The sequence below is a fragment of the Erithacus rubecula genome (assembly GCF_903797595.1).
Source record: "Erithacus rubecula genome assembly, chromosome: 3".
NCBI classification, from domain to species: Eukaryota; Metazoa; Chordata; class Aves; order Passeriformes; family Muscicapidae; genus Erithacus; species Erithacus rubecula.
Genome location: NC_136689.1, coordinates 114,761,669 through 114,787,229, shown reverse-complemented (window position 1 = coordinate 114,787,229; position 25,561 = coordinate 114,761,669). Strand labels below are relative to the sequence as shown.

General features: G+C 36.4%; 1 protein-coding gene across 3 annotated transcripts; it reads left to right on the top strand.

The window, feature by feature from the left end:
- PPP1R42 (protein phosphatase 1 regulatory subunit 42) lies at positions 1–20,501 on the top strand. 3 transcript variants are annotated; one of them, XM_079301541.1, is made up of 9 exons: positions 1–157; positions 1,113–1,321; positions 2,542–2,708; positions 3,144–3,282; positions 5,843–5,959; positions 10,995–11,112; positions 12,402–12,530; positions 13,715–13,869; positions 20,357–20,501. In XM_079301541.1, the coding sequence occupies exons 2-8, from the start codon at positions 1,193–1,195 to the stop codon at positions 13,858–13,860; spliced, it is 945 nt and encodes a 314-aa protein (XP_079157667.1). In that variant the 5' UTR covers positions 1–157; positions 1,113–1,192; the 3' UTR covers positions 13,861–13,869; positions 20,357–20,501. The 3 variants fall into 3 exon arrangements, with proteins under 3 accessions (XP_079157667.1, XP_079157669.1, XP_079157668.1); XM_079301543.1 differs by lacking the exon at positions 20,357–20,501 and adding an exon at positions 19,144–19,269; XM_079301542.1 differs by lacking the exon at positions 1–157 and adding an exon at positions 441–461.
- The last annotated feature ends 5,060 nt before the right edge of the window (positions 20,502–25,561 follow it).

The following is a 25,561-nucleotide window of genomic DNA, read 5'->3' as shown; positions in this document are numbered from 1 at the left end:
GGCCGCCCGGGGGCGCTTCCTCCCGGGAGCGGAGGGCGGCTGGAGCGGATCCCGGCCCGTGCCGCCGGCAGAGCCGCCTGCCCAGCGGCCGCGCTGGGAGGCGGCTGGTGCCGGGGCCGCGGGACGGGGAGGGCGGTGTGCAGTCGCACGGCTGTAGGTAGGAAGGAGCTGGGGACCGAGGGAGGGAGACCTGCCCGGCTTTCCCTCGCTTACTCTGCAGGGTTTGGAAGAAGACCTGAGAAGGGGGCTCTGAAAGGTGGTTTTATATAACAAGAAACTCACAGTACAAAAACAAGAAACCTACAAAGCTCTCCTTCATCTCCGCCTTCTAAAATAAAAGTTAAAAGCAAACCCCGTATGGATAAAGGAGAGCTACTGAGCTTCAGATTTGTTTACTAAGAATGGAAGTTTCTTGTGCCTTCACAGCCTCAATCTTGGCTTTTCTTCATTTTCTCCTACATGTAATGCTGGCAGGGACGATTCTCTGTGCGAAGTTTAGCACTGGGATGCTTTTTGCTGTCTCCTCAGTTTTTCTGATACACTAATGTGATACACTTTTGTATATAAGCTATAATACATAATATAATTCTGATATGTACTGGCTAAATAGGTGACCTTGCTATTCTGAGTCATTAAGTTATATCAGAGTACCTTTATCCCCAGATCGTTTGTGCATCCCGTTCAGTATTAGCCGCTTGCCTTCCTCCTGCTCCCCCATTCTGTCATTTATAAACTCACTTATACGAGCCAGAGGTTGGGGGAAAAAAGTCGGTATTGTTGTGAGAGCCTCTATAATATGCCTTAGTGGGAAAAACTCACCGTTTTTGACTGTGCAGAACGTGCAGTTCTGTATGCATGGTAATGCAGGATATAATATTCTTAATTATAAACTGAATCAGCAAATTAAATAGAAAAATTATTTTAAATGTTTATTAATACACTAAAAACCAGATAAAATATCCGCAGTAAAATGGATAGGTTTTTATAAGCAGCATAGCATCACTGTAAATGAAAGGGCATTGGTAAGAATGTGTCAGATTTGAAGTATGTATGTAAGCTTTGTTGAAGGTCTGGGATACAAGTAGTATAACATTTTCCTTTTTCTTTTTAAGGCATTCTATAATACTACTTAGAAGAATACGTGGAATACACTTAAAAGAAGCAGTAGAGCAGCTTGACCTATTACAGAACCATGGTTCGACTAACAATGGACCTGATTGCTAAAAATGCCAGTCACAAGTATCGTAGTGAAGACGACTTTGGACAATATCTGCAAAAAATGACTCATCTGAATTTGTCAGATAAAAACATAGATTCAATTGTAATTTTTTTTAAATTATTATTCCTTTTAAACTGGCTACTCTAACATTTTGTAGTTACTGTTATGATGAGATGTTCATTGTTGGAGAGACAAACAAGGAAAGCCAAGTTTTACAAATCTGTTAACTCACAGCACAATCTTTTCATTCTGTGATTTATTCCTTAAATTTCAGAGGAAGTCTGAGAAAGGAAAGGAGAGTTCAGAAACAGGAAATAACCCCAGTGAGGTTAACAAATTTGGACTTGTATAGTGACTTTTTCAAATTAGCCAGGTTAAAAATACACTTTTTTCCTTTCTTTCTTTTTTTAATTGCTCCCTGGGGCTTAGTAATTTAAAAAATAATCCATGAGCTTTTCATTTCCAAAGACTAAACCTGAAAACTTAACCCAGTTCTCCTTCCTCTGAGTTTAATAATAGGAAATGTATACAGGTTTCAATAAATTCTGAGTTAATTCAGATCCCCTCAAGATACTGAGTCAATTTTGAAACTGCTGAGCCCTGAAAACAACTGCATTGTTGAATGTGGTGAATTCCTGCTCTTGAAGCGTGGTTTCAGTGAAGAAGCAATAGTTTATTCTGTGTGAACAGATCCCTGCAATCAAATGGGTTTATTCAGCCCACTCCTAGGAATGTGTGCAGCCATAGCAAGTTCCTAATTGGATCAGTCCATTTGATGAGGTCTGGTTCATTGTCTGCCACAGCAAAGTTTTGCAGAAACCTTCATGATGAGTGGCCCTTTTAGTTGTTTTATAGGAATATGTTCAAAGAAACTCAACATTTGAATGTGAACTTGGGGGCAGAAATATATTAAAATAGATTGAAGTGCAAAGTTTTGTATAAACCAATAATTCTTTGCCAAAAACTGGTTTCCAGTTACATCAGTGCAGTTTAATGGAGACAACTGCCCTAAAATCTGTATTTTCCTGAAATCCATCTGATGAACACAGAGAAGGGAATGAAGTCACACTGGATGTGGTGCATTTGCTGGTGATGCCTGTAGTCCTCAGAGTCTGTATGGCAAAGTAATAATGACAGTCTTTAATCTGTAGATAACTGACAACATATAGTAAGTGTTTTTACAGGAAAAAGAGTTTTAAGAAATACATACTGAAGGTGAAAATTTATAAGTCGTGTATCAGAACTTAAATAAAAGAACAATCAATAGCTTCCAGAAGCAGGCAGTGATTGAACTTTAAGTAGCGTGCTATTGTTTATTTCAGGGTGACCTCTCTTTCTGTAAAAATCTGAGAGTTCTATATTTATATGATAACCATATTAACCAAATCCAGAACCTGGACTTTGCTTCAAATATAACGCACCTTTACCTCCAGAACAATCGTATTTCAAGCATAGAAAATCTCTCGTCACTGAAAAAACTTGAAAAGTTGTAAGTTGAAAATAATGTATTTATTCTACTAGTATAAAGAATACTTATGGCCCTTCAGAATTTTTTAAATTATGTAGTCATTAAAGCCCTTTCAGCTCTTAAATTTTTCTTTTCAAGTAGAAATAATTGCTTATTATTTTTTGATTAGATGTTCTGTGATAAAGTAATGACATCATCTTGACATACATATTTGCATTTAAGTAATTTTATTTTTTCAGTCTAATAGAAATAATAATAGTAACAGTAGATAAAACTGAAAAAACTGAATCACTTAAGTGTATATTCTACTTGTATGCTAGGTTATTTACTTTTTTTATCATAATTTCCAAGTATTATTCAATAATGCTTGAAAAATATTTTTCTTTATATATTGAAGCCTTGTGTTTGCTCTTACTTTCAAAGGGTGTTAAATCTATTTTGTGTTTTGTTCTGTAGGTATTTAGGAGGCAACTATATCACTGTAGTAGAGGGTTTGGATAAAATAGGAGAACTAAGGGAGCTGCATGTTGAAAGTCAACATCTCCCTCTCGGTGAAAAGCTTCTGTTTGATCCAGTATCTCTAAACTCCCTGGCAGTAAGTACATTTTGAGAATTTCAATGAGCCAATTATCAGGAGATCAGTATTTTTAGGAAAAATTATTAGTAGTTGATCAGTCTGTGTTTTCCTCCTCTGCCAATTGGTGACATTATTTCAAATTCTATCAAGGGACTCCCACCCTAATTCTCTTACAAGGAGTCCAGCAAATTCTACTTCCTCTTTTTTTTCATTATGAAGGATGAAACAGAATGTGAATAAAATAAAAAAAAGGTTGGAATTTATCACTCTTAGTTTTCTTAGTCTGTTTTATTTGTATCACTACAAATAATTTGTTGATATTTCAGTGATTTGATTTGTCTAGTTGTTTATGCATTGCATTTTGTATTTCTGTAGAAAAATGGAATGGAAAAAAAGGGCACAAACAGCTTTTTTTTTTTTTTTTCCTGGATATTAAGAACAACACAATCAAAAGCATTCAGTTTTAGTTCTGCAGTTCTTCCATGTTATGTTATGTCAAAAGTTCAGAAAATCTTTTTGAAGTTGTCTTTCAACATGTTAATTGCTCAGAAAACATAAAACATGCAGTTGAAGAGGTTAAAAAGTAGGCTTTATTTGCTAATGGATGTAGTTCTGTACTATAAAAATTCCTCTTGGTGCATCTCCCATAGTGAAGTCAGGGCTTGATGAGCCCTTTTTTGCGAAGATGAAAAACTCATTAAAATGTGAGTTCCTTTGTTTACATGTGTATCAAATATTAGACTTAGCTCTATTTTTTTCCTGTTTTGAGATTATGAAATCCAAGACATGTATTGCTCTTTTTCTTTAATAGAAATGAGTCATTACTGTGAGAGCATTTGTACTTTGTTCCTTCTATATTGGAGAAATTATCAAAGTAAAGGAAAGTTTTACAGCTACCATCTTCCCAGGATAATAACATATAATAAACTCTTCCTTGTTTTTCAGCAGTCTGGTCTAGATTTTGTTCTTTTGTTCTTTGTGGCTTTTATTTAAGGCCTTTTGATGTGGGGTTTCCTTTGTTTCCTATGAAACAACTTTGCATTCTTGACAATGTAACTTCTTTGTAGAGGCTAAATGTAAAAATATTCTATTTTATCCTTCATGTACTAAGTGTTTGGAGCTTTTTAAAGGGAGCTCTTTTTACTTCTTCATCTGTTTCTGGCTCTTTTAATGGTGTCAGAGATTAAATAGATATGAAAGCATGAAGCTGTATAACTATATGTACCACAGGCAAATGTTTTGATGATGACAATGTCATGAATCTGACTGAGAAGATTAAGTTTATGAACTGTTTATCAAGATGATACTTCTAATTTTCATCTGCAGTGTAGATCTTGGTCAAATTTTTGAAGTGGGTTAGTTTTCCTATATAAACTGCTGAAATAGAGATTTTCCAATTAATGGTATATCTTATACCTTGTATAATTTTAAACTCATTGGATTGGGAGACCCTTCTCATTTTCTAGAGATACAAATTTTTTCCTTTTATGTAAAACTACATTAGTATTTCCCTAGATAAACACCTGAAACATCTTTCGATTTGTATCTAAAATGTAAAGGTCTCTGTAACTATTGTCTGTTACAAATGGCAAAGTCTAGTTCTGTTCCAGACAAGGGGTAAAGATCAGAGGTATGGATACCAAGAGGTTTGTAGGATCATGCCTGGAAGAAAAGCAGTGTAGTCCAGCTGTTAAATGAGACTATGTGGGTAGCACATATGGGCTTCAGCTCTGCAGTTCAGATTCAGTCTTGGGGCCCATAGTGTAAGAAGAGTGTGGACCTGCTGCAGCAAGTTCAGAGAGGGCCACAGAGAGGTTTGGAGGGCTGGAGCACCTGTCCTATGAAGACAGGCTGAGAAAGTTAGGGATCAGCCTGGAGAATTCAAGGACACCTTGCATCAGCTTATATAAAAAGGGGGCTTATGAGAAAGCTGGAGAGGCACTTTTTGCAAGGATATGTTGTGATAGGACATGAGGGAATGGCCTGAAACTGATCAAAGGCAGGTTTAGATTGGCTATTAGGAAGAAATTCTCTGCTTGTGGGGGAGGTGAGACTGGAACAGACTGCCCAGAGAAGTGGTGGCTGCCCCATCCCTGGAAGTGTTCAAGGTCGGGTTGGATGGAGCTCTGAACAACCTGGTCTAGTAGAAGGTGTCCCTCCTCATGGCAAGGGACTGGAACTAGATGATCTTTAAGGTCCCTTTCAATCCAAACCATTCTATGACTATAAAAAAGCAGTCAGTTTCAATGTATATTTCATATATCAAAAGTAGAATTAGCAGCACTTGCAGAACTCTGTAAAGAATTTGAACATGTTTAAAAAAAAATCTGTATTTACTAAGAATTTCTGAAATAATTGAGAAACAATCTTGCTTTGGTTCACTTCAAAACTAGAATAAATTATATTTTTGGACAAGGTGGAATGCCAACATAAAACAATCTGTATGGTATGTGGAGGTGGTGTTTGCATGTTTCTTCATATGTTTGTTCATCTTTTAAGACAATTTTCTGTAATAATTTTCAACTTGCCTCATACATGACATAAAAAAATACTTCTGTTTCTGCTTTTCTTCCTTCAGAAATCTTTGTCTGTATTGAATATCAGCAATAACAACATTGATGAATTAGAAGAACTGGCAGTTTTGGAAAATCTTTCTTATCTTAAAGCAGTGGACAATCGCATTAAACATATGAAGGTATTAAAGTAAATGTTTGTTATATGAAGTATGGGTTTTAAGAAATTACTCACATTCATCTTTATCACTAAATATATAAGTAAAAAGAAGTTTTACTTGTGCAGTTACTTAGTCTGCCTTATCAAGCATGCTGCCTTTTCTCATATAAAAATCTTACTGAGACTAAAAATGGAGAAGCATTTGTCTAGGATGTAAAAATTTATGAAATGAATTGGCTTAAATAGTAACCCAAATCACCAAGGTAAGGTCTTGATTGAATTAAACTCTATAATTTCTGGCTTGCATAAACATTTTATTTCCTTAGTAAACTTAACTTTCTTTGGTTAGTAATTATTAAAATAACTATTCTTGCTACTTCTGAGAACACAATATATTTTCAACAGATTGTTGAGATAATTTGGCAATTCTCCTCTTTAGTGACGAGATTGCACTATTTTTGTGCATAACCTATCAGTTGTCTAGATGGATTTACTCTATTTGGACTCTATTTTTTACATTTGAATATTAAAAAATGTTGAATGATGCCCTTCTCTTTTACTACAGAACTGTCAATGCTCTGTATTTCAAGTCCTGGCTCGCAGTTGTGATTGAATTTACATCAAAATACAATTCATGTAGGTTTTGCTGAATAATTAAAATCACATTGAATATGTTGGTTACATCAAAATAGCAAAAAGCTTTTTTCAAATAGGCAATCTCCCCAAAGCTTCCCTTTTTAAAATGAATCAATTTCTAAATAAAGCATATTATAGAGATTTTTATATTTGCTCTTTATTTCTTATACATAAAATTTACTTCTGTTGTGATGATCTTCAAAGAAAATTTTCATAGCCAAAAAACCAATTAATTTTAAGAATGAGGATGCCAATTTGGAGACGGTATTTTCAGTATCTTAGAGGAAAAACCAATATCCTCTGAAACAGAATAAGGAGAGTGGAAATTGACTGCATTATTCAGTAACTGTGTAGATATTGTTTATTCTTTATTAATTTGCATTATTTAATCATCAGGAAAACCAGAATTATATTTACCCAAATCAGTTATACCTGTAGATTTCTATGTTGCATGGTCACAACTATTGAAAGATTATATGATTAACATTTGCATTTGCTCAATCCATTACACTCGGATTAAGCTCCAGTATATTTTGAAAGTGAATGTCCTGTGTTCTAAACAGTCTCTAAGTTTTGAAATATATAGCACAGGGAAGAATTTTCTATTCATATCTTTGCAGACCTATAAAATTAGTTAACATATCAAATGTGTTTAATATACAGTGTAATGCAGGTGGATATCCAACTTTCCAGCTACAACTACTGAGTTGTGAGGGATTACATTTTGGAAGGCTCTACTTATGACTAATATAAATTCTTAAATAAATAAAAACCCAACTGTTGAAAAAAACAGTAAGCCATGAAAAGTATTTTTTTAAAAGTCAGTTTTAGCTCAGAGAAAGAGACTTTAGCTCACAGTGGGTATCTAGCAGGAGAACAATCTTACACAGCCACTGACTGTTCAAAAAAACAGCTGGAGGAAGTTTTGAGTATATTTCAATTTTTTTTTGTGTCCCTGAATTTCATGATTGCATGGCATACATTATTCTACAACTCTGAAAGCTGGAAGGATTTTAGAGGTATACAGTTCTATACACTTAATTGGTTCTGCTGGCTGAAGTTGTTACACGGAGCAAAGGTTCTTTCATTCCCACACCAGCTGCTTCCATTCTCCTCCCTCTTGACCCTCTGTTATCAAAACTCTGATGTCTACCTCATTTTCATGCCAAAAGCACTACATCCCCTGTTTTCCCATTCTTGCTTTCCCATCACTGCCATCAAGAACTTCCCCAGGAATGCCTGGCATTGATCAGAGATCCTGGCAGTGCCACATGACAGGGAAGTGTTGGAGGGCTCTGTACCCAGCTGTGCTTCACCTGGTGGGATGAGAAGCTGTAGAGGAGCTGCCTGTGTCTGAGCAGGTCTGGTGAACTACAGGAATAAGATGGAATCTCTGTGAAAGAGGAAAGGCATTAGAAATGCATGAAATACAATCTTATGTAGACTTTTCTCACTTTTGTGGTTAGTAAAAGTACTTTATACTTAAACATTTCTCTCAGTTTTTTCACTTATTATGAAAACACATATTCCTTTGCTTTTCGACTATGCCACTTTGATTTCAGCATAGCTGAAAATTAGGACTAATAAATTCAAGCACTTAAGGTCCTGGCTAATACAAAGCTTTGTTAGCATAATTAACAGACATCAAGGCATATGACCCTGTTTCCCTTGACTGAAGTTTATATAATTCAGTCTGAACAGTATACAGAAGAAAACCAAATAATTTTTCTGAACTCATGCAAAATAACTATGACTAGCTACCACATGCAAAAAGTATGTCTCAGGTCAGTTATCAAGAATATAATTGTTTTAAATAGAATTGGCTTTTCTTTGTTTTCTATTGCTTGTTACTTCATTTATTCTTCATGTTGATGTTCTGGTTGGCTTTAGCCAGGAACACAAGGTCTTCTAGATTGCAATGTATTTGGGTTGGAATTAAGGAAAATTTTTAAAACACTATGTCTGTTTTAAAAAAAAAACCCACAACTATTCCTTTTTACAAAAAAAAAAAAAAACAGAATATAGTTTATTTATTAGGTTCATTAGCTTTTGAAGGATTATGAGTTCTGTGAGTATTTAGGTAGATAGAAAAAAATATAGCTAGAAATACCTGGTAAAATCTGTATTTCCCAAGTCTTTAATTTATTCAACCTCTGCCCAGTATTGATTATGACAAGAGGATATCACAAAAGATGAATTCATTCGCTTTAGAATTGAGTCAGGAACAAGAGAAAAATTATAGATTTTCTCAAATAGATTATGACAGGTAATCAAACTGGTGACAAATTGCTGTCTGTAGATGTAGCTTGGGCAGTTGAATTAGACGTTTCCGATAAAAACTGGAGCATACTGGTCAAATACCAATTCTTAAATGGCCACCGTTAATTGGTAAGAAAGTTACTGCCAGCACTACAGCTGCCTGCTCAGGCACTTGCCCTTCCCCCTCCCACCCTCCCCGATGGAATATAATTTGCTCGTCAGTATTTTGTAGCAGACCTCAAAGTGATAGCATGACATGATCATTTATCAAACGGAGCCTGCCCTGAAGAGTGTCTGGTCCCTTTAGTACAGCTTATTGAAAGGCTGGGAAGTGAAAGCACTTTATTAGAGACAGGAAGGCAATGAACAACTAGAGCGTATCGAAAGGGTAATCATATTTCAGCACAGGATTAGTGTGCTCTTAGATAAACACACACTGGAGTAAGCATGTTCTGGGTCATTTATCAAGTAAGTAACAGCTAACAAAAATCTACAGGACTTTGTATACATTCATCAAAGTTAAACTGTATATATTTTGTTTCAGTAAGACACAACTTTGTGTTGCAAAACTATTGCTTGGAAAAATTATTTCTAATGAAATCTAGAACACATTATAGACTTCAATGATATTGTCTGAATGCTTAGGTAAGGTAAAATAAACATACTTGGCTAAATGATTTTTTTTTTTTTAGTAAGTCTAACCTAAAATATTTTGCCCCTACATTTTGTGTATGATTAAGTGTTAGCACCTAAACTGTATGAGCTATCACTTCACTATCCTGATACATGCTGAATTAAGCTTTGCTGAATAACATTACTTGTTATTAGAATTATTTGCATTTCTTCGTGTGGAGTAGTCCTCAGAGTTTCTTGCATTGTTTTATCAGTCTTGATCCTAACAGAACCAGACTTTTGCTCTCTAGTTTTCTAAAAATGCATTTTTGTCACTGAATAACAATAGATGATATCACCATCATCATAGGTAGACCAAAAATTATATGGTTTGGAGGCATGAGGCTGCAAAGTGCTGCCACTTTCTCTTCCATGTGATTTTTCTAATCATATACTATACAACCCATAGAATATTTCCAAGAGGATTTTCTACCAAGGGAAATGAGCCAGCAGAAGCAGAGTTCTCCCTGCTTGTATAACCCAAGCAATTTTCTAAATTTGAAGGAGCTAAGAAATATCTACATTGCTAGAGACTTCATTGTTGGCATCAAGCTACAAAGTTTTACAGACTCTGTGGTTTAGAATCTGACACAGCATGATTAGTAGATTTTTCCAAATTATTACAACAGTAGAACATAAATCCTCTCTCTTCTATTTATACCTCTTGTCTTGAATCCCTCCTTAAGCTTTTCACACATACAAGGAAAGCCTGTCAAGAATGGGAGTTAAATGAAATTTTGGAAAGAAAGTATTTCAGAAACTAAGGTGTCTGAGTAGAAAGGACCAATCTGCTGAACTTTGCATGTTTTTTACTTGAATTTATTGTATTTAAAAGACAGAGTAGTTTCATCTAGGTCATGCTGCCCCTGGGTAACCAGAGTGAAACACAGATGGAGAAAGGTATATTTCACTAATTTCACTGTGTAGGCCAATGCTATAACTGACCACCCACAGTTAGGTAGGAGGGATTACTGTTTCTCCTGTAAAATACATTTCTGCATATATATAAAGAGAGAGAGAGTCCACTGAGGATTGCATGATTTTTAGGGTTTTTTTTTGTCTGCTCTTTACCTATATGAAGTATTTATACTTCCACACACTGATACTCTAAGGACTCTCTGTAAGACCTTGGGGATGCATTAGCAGACATTGTGTATCAAATGAATTTTTTCAATGGTAGCTCCTGGGCTTTGGGTGCTTATCAGTGGTATTGAAGTGATAATTTTCCATAACTGGGATTACTGTATCCTTAAAAATGCAGCATCTTCCAATGTCGTTTCTTCTGTGCAATTTTGATATACTCAGGGAATGCTGTGGACCACTCTGTTTGAAAATGCACATTCTTAATGTACATATTAATACATGTGAATGGCCTCATTGAAGTTATTTCTGTGTGCAGGATTTGGGCCTGGCTGCACAAATCACATTACTGTTGAATTTTACTCTGGAGTGGGAAACATAATAACAATGCTCTGTTGTTTCAATTGCAGGATTTGGAGGTTGTATTAAAAAAATGGACAAAGCTACGCAGAATAGATCTTACAGGAAATCCCATCTGCCAAAAACCAAAGTACAAGGATAGGATTATAGTACAGTCACTGACTTTAGGTACAAAATTAAATCAGTAGCCCACCCATAACCCCCAATCTTTTAGGAAACAACTGAAAATTAGTTGTGCTTGAGTAGCACCATGCATGTAAACACAGTTACTGCTATAGATATTTATGTCAAATCATGAATTTTTAATTTATGTAGAAGGCTAGTACTGCTTATGTAATCAGCTTCACAAGCCATCTTGTTTGACTTTTGGTATTAGTAGCAGAAATCATTTGTTTTATAATAGACGACTGGGGAGAGAGTTACAAGACAATTTTTCGTGTTAGTATTCCAGATGTTGTGAAACTGATTTTGAAAGAACAGTTTAATCTACTCCCCTATCAATCTATAGTAGTTGATATTGTGTTTTTGTTGTACAGTGCCAGTTGTGCAGATCCTATCTTACTTTTGAATTGAAATTGTTTGAATTTGCCATTTAACATTTATCCTTAAACTTACAAGCAGTTCACACTTACACTGTGGGCATATTTGTTATCTTAATCCTTATGTTCCAGCTTATATTATTATTTTGCATAAAATTTTAGCATGAAATATTAAAATTTTAGCAAGAAAGAAACTGTTTCTTCTGTATCTAAATTTATATACTGTAGAAATAAGTAACAAAAAATTATTTTTTACTCTTTTTGGATACAGGTGCCAATTATTTTTGAAGTTATAATTACAGAACTTGGTTTTTCTCAGAGCACAAAATACTGGCCATGAAGAAAAAGCAAAAGCCTGTCTGCACAATGAAAATTACAGTGTCTTAGGATAGTTCTAATGCAACTTAAATTTTTGGCCACATGAGGTATTTCATTTGGGCTGACTCAAAAATGCAGATGCCACCATGAATCATAGAGCATAAGGTTTATGGCACCTAGATGAGTAAAGTTAAACTTTGGGAGGCAAACCTGTGTGACTGTCTTCATGATCAGTAGGATTCCTTGATTGCTAAGACATGCAGTTTCCCTCTCAACCTGGATTGCTGCATTTATCTATACCCTGTGTAAGAGCATAACTTTTCTGCACAACTTTATAGAAGGTCTTGCATGTTAACCAAATGTGAAAGATGTATATTTCCCTTGAAAGTTATAAAAACTGTAGTGTTTTTTTGTAATTAAGAAATGCAGCTTGAATATGAATACCAATCTTTATTGGGTATTTTTTTTCTTTACCAAAATACTGGAAAAAGAAAAGAAGACTTAAAGGGAATTAATATACAGCCAATACACGTTACATACAACTTTAGTTGTGTAGCCCTTTAGTTCACTTTGTATCACAGCAAATGTTCTCTTTTGCAGAATCCCTTGATGGGAAAGAAATTCAAGAAATGGAAAGACGTTTCTTAATGAATTGGAAAGCCTCCAGAGCTGCCAGGAAAAAAAGCAATGAAAGAATGACAGATGAACATGCAGCCCATGTACAATCTTGTAAGCAAATTAATCAATTACTTCATGTTTATTTAAAACTTACAGAAATCATAAAATTACATCTAAAAATAAATATGCTAAGAATTGTTTATAAGACACTTGTACTGGTGATGAGTCCAAAAGACATAAGTAGCAGTTGAGCTTTTCCAATATAAAATTTAATTTTAGCACTAGTTCATGTATTGGGGGTTTTTTCCTCACATCCCAATCTCTCAGAATTATGGAAAGGGTTAGCTAGTATATTTTGAATGTGTAAATTATCACATTTACTTCCATATTTTTAAAATATTTGACATTCTAGAATAAATATGCACAAAAAATCAGACTTAAATTAAAATATATCAGACTTAAAATGTATTTGCTGATGCTCATTTGATCTCTGTGTACTGTTAGTCCTTTTAAAGGCCTTTGCAAGTTACACATCTTGCAGAAGTCCAAATTTTAAACTTGGAAAGTAAAAAAATGGTAAAAAAGCCTTAAACCCTTTTTAGGTTTAAAGGCAACCTGTTCTTCAAGTGAGAAAACAAAATAGTTTTGAAATTCAAGCAACACCTTAAAGAAAGTGAGGTTTTTTAAAAATGCTGGGGAGGTTGTGGTTATTACAGAGTTGACTGCAGGTTAAAACATAAATTACTTAAAAGTATGTCTTGCCATCTTGCAGGACTTGAATACAGACATTTAACTTGAAATTATTCAAAATGGTTTGAATTACCATGTTTATAAAAAAAATTTGGTGGCACATTGTTGCTTTTAGAAGATAAATTAGTATGTTATTTTTAAAGACATGAAGGCTGATGCTCTGCCTGTCAGCACCAGTCTTAAAATAGTTGAAGTCTGCTCATTGTTTGGAAGCCCTATGTAAATGGCAATGGTTCTGAAATGGTCTTCTGAATAACTACTGATATATTACTGCCATGTAACTGAATTTACTCCCTTTCAAATAACCCTACTTGAATGGGTACATGAATGTGTTTTAATATTTGCTTTCATTAGTGTTTGCAGCACCTTCCATAATTCCATTCAAAGTTTTCTCTTCAAATTTGAGGTATTTTATCTTAAGGTTCATTACACTGTTTTCTATAACAAGATATATTGGAACCTGTGATCAATCACACTGAATATAAAATATATATGGTTTGACTTGGGTTATTGAATTAATCCTTTTTTCTTCTTGTTTCCTTCAGCTGACTCTGAAACACCTTATCTTGCTCTTCCTTCTCACCACAGTGACTCTGTGGAAGAAAGAGTAGATTTCTTAGATTTGGCTCACAAGGTGAAAGTTGAAAGAAAGCCTCTGCCAAGAATCCGTGAACGAAGAAGTCAGATGTAAAGTAGTCAGGTGTGTTTCTCAAACATCTTCCTTTTAATTATGTCAGTTATTGCTTGTACAGCTCTTGCTGAATCAGTTAGAAAATGAGTACAGGAAGATAGAAATTTAATTTTTTTTTACCCATGTTATATTTATTGTCTTTATTTCTTTGAAAGATAGGATGGTAGATTTCAGTTTCTGGTTACAAATCAGTGGACTAGCTAATAGCAGTAACTTCTATGTTACTAGTTTCTGTCATATGTATTTAATTGTAATCTTTTTCCACAAAGGTAAAATAATATTGAAATTAATTCTCAGAAGAAAATTAGGGTATGAGGACCATTGGTGAAAGTTGATGCTGTGCCTGGAATCATCTGGAGAAGGAGAAACAATCAGCTTTCATCATTACAACTTACAGCCATGCTCCAGTTTTACCTGTGGCAATAGTATAGTTAAATATTTGGGACCTAATATCATTCCTCCCAGATTTTTAATGCTATTTTTAACCTAACAGTTTTATTATTTATCAGCTGAACTGGCCAACTAAAAAAAACCAACCAAACAAACAAACAAAAAATCAACAACAACAAAACATAATTTATACAATGCTGTAGATAAAAATAGATAAATACATGCAACTGACACAGGGATTCTTTTGTAACTAAATTAGTAAATTTACTATTCTATTTTACATTCAAGTTAGAATTTATTAGTATGTTTGACAATTTAATTGTACAACATTTAATGCTATTTTATATTCTTGACAACTTACCACTTTCAATTCCATGAGTTTTCTTTCTTCTGGTTATTTGTTCTGATTAAAAATAGCTGTCTTTCCATTGAGAAGGGAAGAAGAATTGCAAATCACAAACATGCTCTCTTTCAAATAATCATGTTTGTTCATCATATGACAATGGGTATATTCTGGCATAAAAAGAAACTGAATTTGTCATACATGTACTGGTTATTGAACCTTTTTTTTTTCTCAGAAAGCACAAAGCACTGGAGCAGTTAATAACAAGAACTGCAGGAACAATGTACTTGTTGTTATAAAAAGCAATACTGTTAGTACTACTATATTATTATTTTCCAGTGAATAGTATAGGCTTCTGAAATTTAGAGGGATACAGACTAATACTTGTGCCATATAAATATGTTTGGAGTTTTTTTAATTCTATTGTAAGATGGGTTTGTACACGTGCTCAGTGTTCTGTCAGCTTGCATGTCATCTCTATTAGTATCCTGTCTTTTGGGCCAGGCTAAGTAAAACTGTGCTTTCCATTTACCATTCCCCTTAGTCATAAAAAAGAATGGAACATGCATGTACAACATCTTTTTCCTGTAAGACCTTCTGATATTCCCTTTGAGACAAAGCATTCTGATTCTGCTGTACAATGGTAAAAAGCTGCCCAATTGTTGAGCTTTTTTGCTTGGCAAGTATTTTCTCAGTATTAAAAATCTGGAATACAATCATGACTCTGTTGAAATCTCTTTTAACCTTAGAAAGGCAATGAGAGCATCTTCCAGACTTGATTGAAATAAGATGTCTATATTTTTATTAATTTACATTTGTAAATTGTAAAGTATGAGGTGTTTTTACTCTTAGTCTGAAAGATTTTAGTCTGATTTCACAGAAAGGTTAGAAGAATCTGGAGTCAGATGCCATGCATTTAATATTTTCTAAAAATTTTTAAGTGGGACTTTTGTATTAGATGCTGAAGGTTGCTGTGCCTTACAATTTTTTGTGTAATCACTGATCCTGAGATATATTCTAATCTTATTAGTAGAGGAATTCCATATAAACCAAAGAGTCTTGGGAGTTAAAGGTTTGTGAATTCCTTAGAACATTTTTAGGGGAAAAACCCCCAAAACCTAAAAAAATATAAATATTCATTCTCAGAGCTTATACAGATACAAAAAATTACAAATCATACTATTCCCTTGCCAGATCCACTAATTAGGGATATACACAAATGTGCCCACAAGTAACAGAAGGAATTTTTTTCAAACTGAACAAATACCTGTATTGTTTAATTGAAATTCAGTATTGGACCAAAGAAATTAGTAGGTTTTAATCCTAAACTCTGTGTTAGTCAAATAAATTATTCCAACAGATGTTTCCTCTTTCCATATACATACTAGGTGATATTTGACCTTGGCAACTGAAAAACAGGCATTAAATACCTTTTTAACCTACATCTAAGATCCACTGAGGATTGCATGCAGCTTGAACAATGAAAAAAGCCACTTATTACTAGATTACTAAAATATGTCATTAATCTTTCCTTTTTGATGATATAAAAACAATAGAAATTTTATATGGAATTTTAAGGTTAGTTTTGGACATGCAGAGAAAATTATGGATATTGGCAGGAAGTAATTAAAAGAAACCAAATCACTTACCTATTTTAAAGATATCTAATACCATCCAGTGGGATACACCATTATTAATGTTCCCTGAGTAGAGAAGTTGCTGAAATTTTGATGTTGTAAACTTAATCTGTAACCAGCAGTTTCTGCCCACATTGCCTTACTCATGGAATTAAATATTGTGATACATATTTGTAACAATTCAGAATGTGGTGGGAAAGTCACCTTTTGTCTTTCCATCATATATTATGGGATTAGCAATATGGAAATATCTTTAAATTATACAGTCAGCATGTAATAAATACTCTGGATTGTGACAACTAATAGTAAACTACTCTGCTGCCACCATGCACATCATGTATATTTCAAGTTCTTGTCAAAAAGGTAGGAAGTTGCAGTGAACTATGTTAGTTCTCCCTCTTCTTAGGCAGATGCTTGTGTGGATGTTGTGTTTAATTAGTGAAATATTTATAAATGCCCTGAGTTGTGGTGATTTGTGTGGTCTGATCTACACAGTACAATATATGTTTGCTAACAGGTAGGAATGTGCATGTCCTATGTGTATACTTGGCTTTTGTTTATATGAATCTAGCTAGAAGTATAGTAAATACAATTATTAAGGCCTATCATATGACAGGTTTTTAGGGAGAAATGATACTGAGACTATAATGATATATACCCAAAACATAAGCAATCATATACTTCATGTTACAGAATACAGCTCTCTCATTTGAGAGGGGGGTGGAAAATACCTTACCTCTGGGAGGCCTAATTCTTGTTCACTTACTGGATATCAATTTCAGCAAACATCTGAAAATTCAAAAATAAAAAATATTCTCAGCCTTAGCTGCAGGAGAAGGAGAAATACAGATTTAAGATATAAACCAGTGCAGTTTTAGCTGCACACCCTCAAGTTGGTTTTAGAAGCTGAAGAGCTTACAAGCACTCCAAATGTATTCAGAATTAGGTGGTTTGAATACTTAGAAATACCAGCTGAAACACTTTGCCAGAGCTCAGAGCATGCTTAGAACAGACATGGAGTGCCTTTTCCAGCAGCCCATCTCACTGCCTTTCCTTGGTGATGGTGTTGAAGGAAAAATGTAAACATCTTCTTAGTGAGGTCTAGAAAGTATCAATCAGCATTTAGTGCTGAAGGCTGTGGAAGAAAAATGTAAGGAATTTACTTGCCATTGAATTATTCAGCCATGACATAGGATATGAAAGGAGTCACCACAATGCTAGATAAAGTATAAGGATGAAGAGATAAAGTGAAGTTCTGAAATTAAATAGGGTTGCTGAAGCAGAGCCATTTGAATGAAGGTCAGGTATTAGCAGTTTCTGGTTAGTGGCCCATGTAAGGTCTCAGCAGGCAATTCAGCAATTCAGACAGTTTTTGTGGTTGGTTCCTTTTTTTTTTTTTTTTTTTTTTTTTTGAGAATATACAGTATCTGTAAAGGTGAGTGTAAGTACTTCTGCAGACATAATTAATATTACAGTAATCTGCACCTTAGTGGTATTTTTGGTATCCATGTTTACAGCCGTGCTGAATATGGTGCTGGATGGTTCTCCCCATGATCATTCATACTCTTCTCAGAAGGAAAAATATAACTGTCATCACAAATATACAAGACACAAACAATGGCATTGTCTTCTGTCTAAACTTCTTTCAGTAATGCTAATTAAAAAAGAAACCAAGAAGAAGTAGATCTACTATATGCTAAATCTGTAGTAGTTAACACTGCCAGTGTCCTAAAGGCAGCAATAAAAGGCATCCCTTTTTGCCAATGCCCTACCTCCCCACTCCAGTTCTCTGCACTGCTGCCTGTGCCCAAAGAGAAGGAGTAGCTCTCTAAACCACACTGGCAGAACACGTGCACTGACAGACCCCCTGTGCCCTTGAAAAGAGTAAATTCTTATCAAACCACGGACAGAGAGCACATCTGCTGATGAGCAGATTGCCAGCTAGACTGTGCATACTCCTACATGTCTGGCTCACCAGATAGAGTACACACACATTCTTGATGGGCAATCTGGCAGGAGCACATTTGCTTGCAATAGTCTACTCCCTCTTCCAGGAGATAGGGGCTGTTTCCTGGGCATTTGGAAGACCAAATGGCACATGTGACTTGTCAGCCAGTAGGTGGTCAGCAGCTTACCAGTGCACATCTGGGGTTGCAGGCTGTCAGATGCTCTCAAGAACATTGAAACCCAGACTGTCTGAAACCTTCTACATAAAATACATCAATATTAGAATGCTTTAGGTTGGAAGACCATTGAGTCCAAACACTCTTTCAATATTTGCCTTCCTGTATCCAGTCACATATTATGTAGGCACACTCCCCTCCCTGCAAAGTTGAAAGCATGTGCTTTAACAAACCTGAAGTGAAAACCCAGTCACTGTGCCCTTATCTTGCAAGATGAGCTACTACATTTTGGAGGACAGCACTGCAGCTACTAATTCCTGAGTAGCTATACCTCCTCAAATTCACTTCCAGCACCTTGGGATGTATCCCATCCAGTTGCAAAACTTGGATATGACAGATTCACCTTAGTGATTCCTAAATCAGTCATCATCCACTGTTGGTAGAATTTCCCCTCATGAAAAACTGTTCCTAGGACCTAAGAGATGTGAGATCAGGCCTTACCAGTAAAGAGTCCAATGCTTTCAGAGCTTCCACGGTACTGTTGGTGTGTTAGGAATATCAAAAGTAAAAAAAAATTGGACATCACTGCCCAAATACCTTCCATTGGTAATGTTCTTACCATAATCAGAATATATGTAAACACACAGTGTTTAAGTTACTGATCTAAAGTTCATATTTAATTTTTTAATCCATAGCCAATGAAAAAATCCTATTTTTTCTTAAGTATCACATTAAAACTAGTGCAAGGTGTAAGTTAATTTAATTATGTATTATTTCTTTTTATATGTAGGTATAAAGTAGTACACAGCACTGCCTGTGATGCAGCTTAAAAAGCCAAAAGTTCAAAACTTCTGAGATAGACAGGAAAAAAATAGACAGAAAACTGTCAGTGTTCAAAATGTGCCCATTGATTCTTCAGGATTCAGACATGATCTGTTAATATGTGATTGTATTCAGAGTATAACTAGTAAAAGTTAGTGCAATTGAAAGGTTTTCTTCCCTGCTTTTCTTATGATTTTTTATCTCAGTGTGGTGTGCAAAGTAGCTATCCTGTCTAAGAGAGCTCTGAGACAAAATGATTAATTATGTGAACCTAATTATTTACAGTCACAAAATCATAAATGCCATATATTGCAACTGAAAACAGTGTTTTTTACTTTGCTACAGAAAAAAAAAACAGTGAAAATTTATTTTAAGTCACTTGGCCTTGAAGAATTTTAGGAATTCACTGTTAAAAAGTTGTATTTGAACCTTACCTCTTCAATCAAACAACACTGTAACCAGAGACTACAGAAATGACTGACTACATCTTTCTGTTCTCTTAATTCTGAGCAGAATTAATTGTTGCATCAAAACCAAGATAAATCCAAGCCAGCTGTGAAATGATCCATGTAATAGACTAATACTTTAAATCAAAAGGAGTTTTGAATCAATAAGCTCTTCCTTTCTTGGAGAGTTAATATGTTAGACTCCCATAATAATAACTGGTTACATGTCCATTAAAGTTGGGTATAATCAGTTACACGTAGTTTGTAGGAAAATATTTTGGAATAAAAAACTTAATCTTATCTGATTTCATTTATATGAGAAATTTCTTTGATTATTAATAAGATCTTTTTCCTTATGGGACTTGAAAATTAGAAGTATTTGTTACACATTTATGTAGGAAAAAATGTTAATACAATTTTTCCATGGAAAAAGTCATTTTTGTAATAAAGGAATGTACAATTCCCCAAACAGATAGATTCTGTCAATTCAGAATATTCTGGTTCCAGGTTTGGCACTGGGAAGAAAAACAAAAGGGCTTTCACTGCAACAGCCAATAACCTTGCTATAGTTAAAGATATTTTTTTCTCATCAGCAGCATTTGATAGCACTGCTTATAGTATTTGTAGAAATGTTGAGTGCTCCCAGGAAGTGTTAATGACAACAAGAGCAATAGCTGCTTTGGTGTGGTTGTGACATGAAGATCTCACCTGTTTCCTCTGATCTCTCTGATGTAGGTTGAGGAGGAATCTGAAGTAAAGACAGAAGTACTTTGAATTCTAAAAGCCAGAAGTTACAGGATGTGAAGATTTAGCTATTATTGATTTTGTTTTTATCCCTCAAAGCTTACAAAGAAAGATACTGGTGTCTCTTTGGATATGTTATCTGTGTCTTTGTAATCTCAAAACCAGACAAAATAAAGTATGTTGAACTTAATACTACTTTGTAAGAACATTCAGAAAAAGAAGAGGACTGACTATTTATTTAGAAGCAAGGCTTTGTCTCAAAAGCATGTAAAAACCTCAGCTCATGCAAGGCTAAATTTGTTGTCTAATTCTTAAACTTCCTCAAGAACTGAGCTGGTTTTAGCCAGTGCCTTGCCCAGCAGCTGCTTCTTTCCCTGTATGGTACTCAGCAGTTGTGCAGAGGCGTGTTCACAGTAGAACCATGGAGTTCATTAAGGTTGAAAAAGACCTCTAAGATTGTGCAGTCCAACTGTAAACCTAACACTGCCATATTCACCACTAAACCAAGTTGTGGTGAATACCAAACCACACATCTACACATTTTTAACACTTCCAGGGATGTAATTCCACCATTTCCCTGGACAGCCTATTCCAATGTTTTACCACCCTTCCAACAAAGAATTTTTTCTCAACACTCAATCTAAACCTTCCCCGGTGCAACTTTAGGCCATTTCCTCTTGTTCTGTCACTTGTTACTTCAGAGAAAAAAACAGCCCCCACCTGTCTACAACCTCCTTTGAAGCAGAAATAAGCTATTAGCATATGATTTTTGAGAAGAACTGTAGTACTAAAAGATAATTTCCATCATTTGGATTTTTCCAAGTTCTGCTGAATAATATGGAACAGTTAGCAGAGGAGGCATGAGAAGATTAATGATGTCTGTGCTGATTAATTTTTTGATTGGGAGTATCATTCATTAACTTCAAATTCTGTTTGTTTGGTTGCTCTGCACTCATCTAAGTAATTAAATAAATGCTCGAGAATTCTGATACAGGAAAATTCCAATCCTACAAATAAGAAAAGGAAAGTCTAGATTACAAATTGCCCCTGGGAAAAAAACCTTTCCTAATACTGTTTCTCTGTGTGAATGGCAGCTCAGCATCTTGTGCTTGCAGCCCTCTCTGAAATAAAGGAATTTTTCCTGAATAAGGAAACCAGGATCTGTCTTTTTGCATGAAATGTTTTGTGTATTTTATTAACATTTTTAAAGGTAAAGATAATTTGGTGCAGATTATTAAAATGCATTTAACTCCTGCATGCATTCTCCCTTTGAATAACAAGATCTTCATTATAAAGAGCAAGATTTCCAAAGCAAAGGTAGTAAATGAGTGGTACTGTAACACTGAAGTGCCAGTGCTTCTGTTAAAGTGTTGTGGCTTAACCCCAGTCAGCAGCCAAGCCCCACGCAGCCACTCACTCACTCTCTCCATTAGGATTGAGAAAAGAATAGGAAGGGTAGAAGCTGGAAAACTCTTGGGTTGATATAAGGATAGTTTAATAGGGAAAGCAAAAGCCACACATGCAAACAGAGCAAACCAAGGAGTTTAGTCAGCACTTCCCATGGGCAGGCAGGTGTTCAGCCATTGCCAGGAAACCAGCTCATCACATACTATGGTTACTTGGAAAGGCAAATGTCAAACATTCAAACATCCCCTGCTTCCTCCTTCTTCCCCTATTTCAGGTACTGAGCATGATGTCATATGGTATGGAATATTCCTTTGGTCAGTTGGGGTCACCTGTCCCAACTTCCCACATTGTCAGTTCCCGTGTCCCCAGTCTCCTCACCAGCATGGCGATACGAAAAGCAAAAAAGACCTCATCTCTGCATTAGTACTACTCATAAATAACAAAAACATCTCTATATTATCGACCCTGTGCTCAGCACTAATCCAAAATACAGCCCCATAACAGCCACTGTGAAGAAAATTAACTCTACCCCAGCCCAAAGCAACATATAAGGCTGGTGAGTCATTTGCCTTCAAAATCAGAACAGTCCAAACACAAAATAAAGCTCAGATGTGTAGCTGTTAGTCCCTTACTGGAATCAGTGCCAACCGAGCATGATACTTCTTTCTCTAGCTGTAGTCACCAATGATATTCAGGTTGAGAAAGACAGAAAAGCACACATTAAAAAAAAAAAAAAAAAAAAAAGTTGATTCTTTAAGCAATTTCCAAAGAAGAATGTCAATAGAGTTAGTGAGAATGTTCACAGTGTCAGCTGCTGATTGCTCACTCAATGCAGCACATTAGGAAGTCACCTCCTGATCTCTATGTCATGGTGTTGTCTTTGCATTTTACACTTTCCTCTGTCTCACACATGCATTTAAAACTATTTAATGAATTGTTAGTATTTGTTAATGTGGGTTATGCTGTGTTAGCCACCTAGAACATGGCATATTTTTATATGAGTATATTTTTATATGAGTATATTTTTATTCTGAGTATTTCTGGATTAAAGATTTTAATTTCTTATACAATAAATAAAACATTGAAGACCTGAATTAATTACTCCCGATGCAACATGTGCCATGGGGTTTCACACAGAGAATCTCACAGCCAAGCAACTCATGTCTAGCTAAAGGAAACCCCTTGCAAAATCTTGATACCTTGGTCCAACACTTATGCACACACACACACACACACACAGAGTGAAGCCCTTCTGATACATAATTTAACTAAATTTTGAAAGTAATTACTACTAAGAAAATGCTATAAAAAGTGTATCGATACACAGTAATATGGCATATTTAACATAACTGTGGAATATGCTATGGTTCTACAGTACATTATCAACATGGAATTTGAACCAAGGAGGGAAAGTATTTAACTGGAAATCTTCAGAATATTCGTTTGGATTTGGAATCCATTAGGCTGAGATTTCCCAAAGAAGCAAAAGCTGTGAACTGCAACTTTTTTTATTCTCCTGTGGCTGTGTCCTGCCTTTGATTTGCTCCCAGGCTACAGCTGGAATCTGTGGGACCTGAGCAGTACAATCTGTGTGAGGCTTCCTGCTGGAGCTGTTTTACTCAGACAAGCAATATTTCTGCTAGTCTCTGTCAGAAGCACCAATAACTGTGCACCATACCAGCAGGCAAGCACACTTGAGAAATCCTTATACAGAAATGGGAATGGGAGAAAATGAACAAATTGGAAATAAATACCCTGAATGTTCATGCTGAATTGCAGCCATAAAGCCAGAAACAAATTTGACATAAAGGGAGCAGAGTGTACCTGGAAAAACATCATTCTGTCTTCTTACCTAAATCACACTGGAAATCTGGCTCTTCTATGACTCTGGCATTTTTAAGATTTGAGATATACTGTGGAAGGTAAGGCAGGAAAAGTAATTCTCAGTCATTTGTCTGGGAAAGAAGAAGAAACAGCTGCAGCCATTTGTTACAGCTTTAGATTTAAATAGTGGGTTGATACAAGAAAATAATCACTGGATGTCTTTGTGCTTATAATGGAGGAGGTGTCATCTGATGGGAGAAAGCCTTGATGGAGCAAAGGACAACTATTTCTACATTTCTATCTCTTTAGGTTTTTAAAATATGTTTAAAGCACCCCTTTTTTGGTAGCAAGGCTAGCAGCCAGAGTGGTTTCTCCAAACACTGCTCAGTTTCTTACTGTGCAATCTCCCTAATCACACTCCGCAGTAAGGTGGATTTGGTGTTGTCTAAAGATGGTAATGGGAGTTCCACCACCACTTCTCTTCCAACTCCTTCCATTGGATTTCCTGTACTGAGGCAGAAACTCTGTGTACAGTTGGAAACTCAAAAAGAATACTGTGTCATTAAACAAATCATAGCAGAGAAGAGCACAGCACCCTCAGTCTGCTTACTTAGGGTGGCTGAGAAGTCTCAGCATTTTGGAACACCTGCTGTTAAGTTCTCTATCAGTGACATAGTTGAGTGTCCCATGGCCTAGTGAGGAGAAGTCCTCCTTGAGTAGACATGTTTTAGGTGAGCAGCAGATCTAGAAGCCTCCTTGGGATGTGGGAGAGCTGATCCCCAGACTTGTGTGCTGGTCTCAGTCAGTGCCTGTTTGGCACTTCAAGATGGCAGAGGAGCCCCAGTGGAGCTGAGGCTGGAAGGCAAGTGTCTCTGCTCCCCAGGAGTCTGGGATTAGTTCTTCCATACCACAGATTGTTTCCAGTATAAACTCAAAGATATGTTCAAGAACTGCTTGTTTGAGTCCCAGAGGCTGACTGAGCAGAGGGATGTCTATCAAGTACATTTTTAAGAGTTTTTGACTGCAGAAAGGATTCAGTAATGCTCACTTAGGCTGGAGGCAGCACTGGAAACCCTGGGGCCAAAAAAATCAAGGCTGCTTGGAGTCTCCTCCACTGTCCTCCAGAGAACCAGTGTCTTCATTCTGTAGCACCCTGGAGGCCAAAGGATGAAGTGTGATGCTGGTGAAGTCCATTACCGTGGCTGTGCATACTGACTATATAGAGTAGTTTTTGTCAGAGTAGCTCCTGATGGCTGAAGGGAAACCCCCATCGAGGCTGCCAGCGCCAGGCACAGGTAAACATTGAGGCATAGTTTCAATACTTAAATTTACAGACGAATTTAAACACTTAGAATTTAGTTCAATTCGGAACCTGTAGGGCAGCCCGACAGCACTCCTTGTCATGCAGCCCCCGGCGGAGGCGGCTCCTCGGGGCTGTGGGTGCCAGCCCGAGGGCAGAGAGCGCGGCGGGGCCGGGCGGGGCAGGGTCCGTCCCGCAGCGCGGCGCTGCTGGAATTCCCGGCCGGGAGTTTGGCCGGGACGCGCCGGGATTGCGGCGGCTCTGCGGGGCCGGGGCTGAGGGCAGGTGTCCGCTTCCCTCCGCGCCGCTCCCGCCCGCCGCGTCCTCACCGGGCTCGTCCCTTCCCGGGATTTCCAATTACCGCTAAAGTTTAAGTCCTTAATTTTCTTGGCTGCAAACCCGGTAACGAATCGCTCAGACTTTGTTTTTCCACTGCTCCCGAGGCTTGATTTATTGTGTCTCTCTTATCGCACAATCGAGCTTCGTTCAAAATGTTATTCTGGGCTAATTCCTTACCCCGGTATTTATTTTGCCTGTCCCTTCCCATTAGCGTTACTGATTTTTAATCGCTCCCCGTTCCCTGTTAAATCCCCTCTCTGCCCGCCGGGCTCGCCTCATCCCGTTCGTGTTTCCATCCCGTGTGGGTCGGTCTCGGAGCGGTGCCG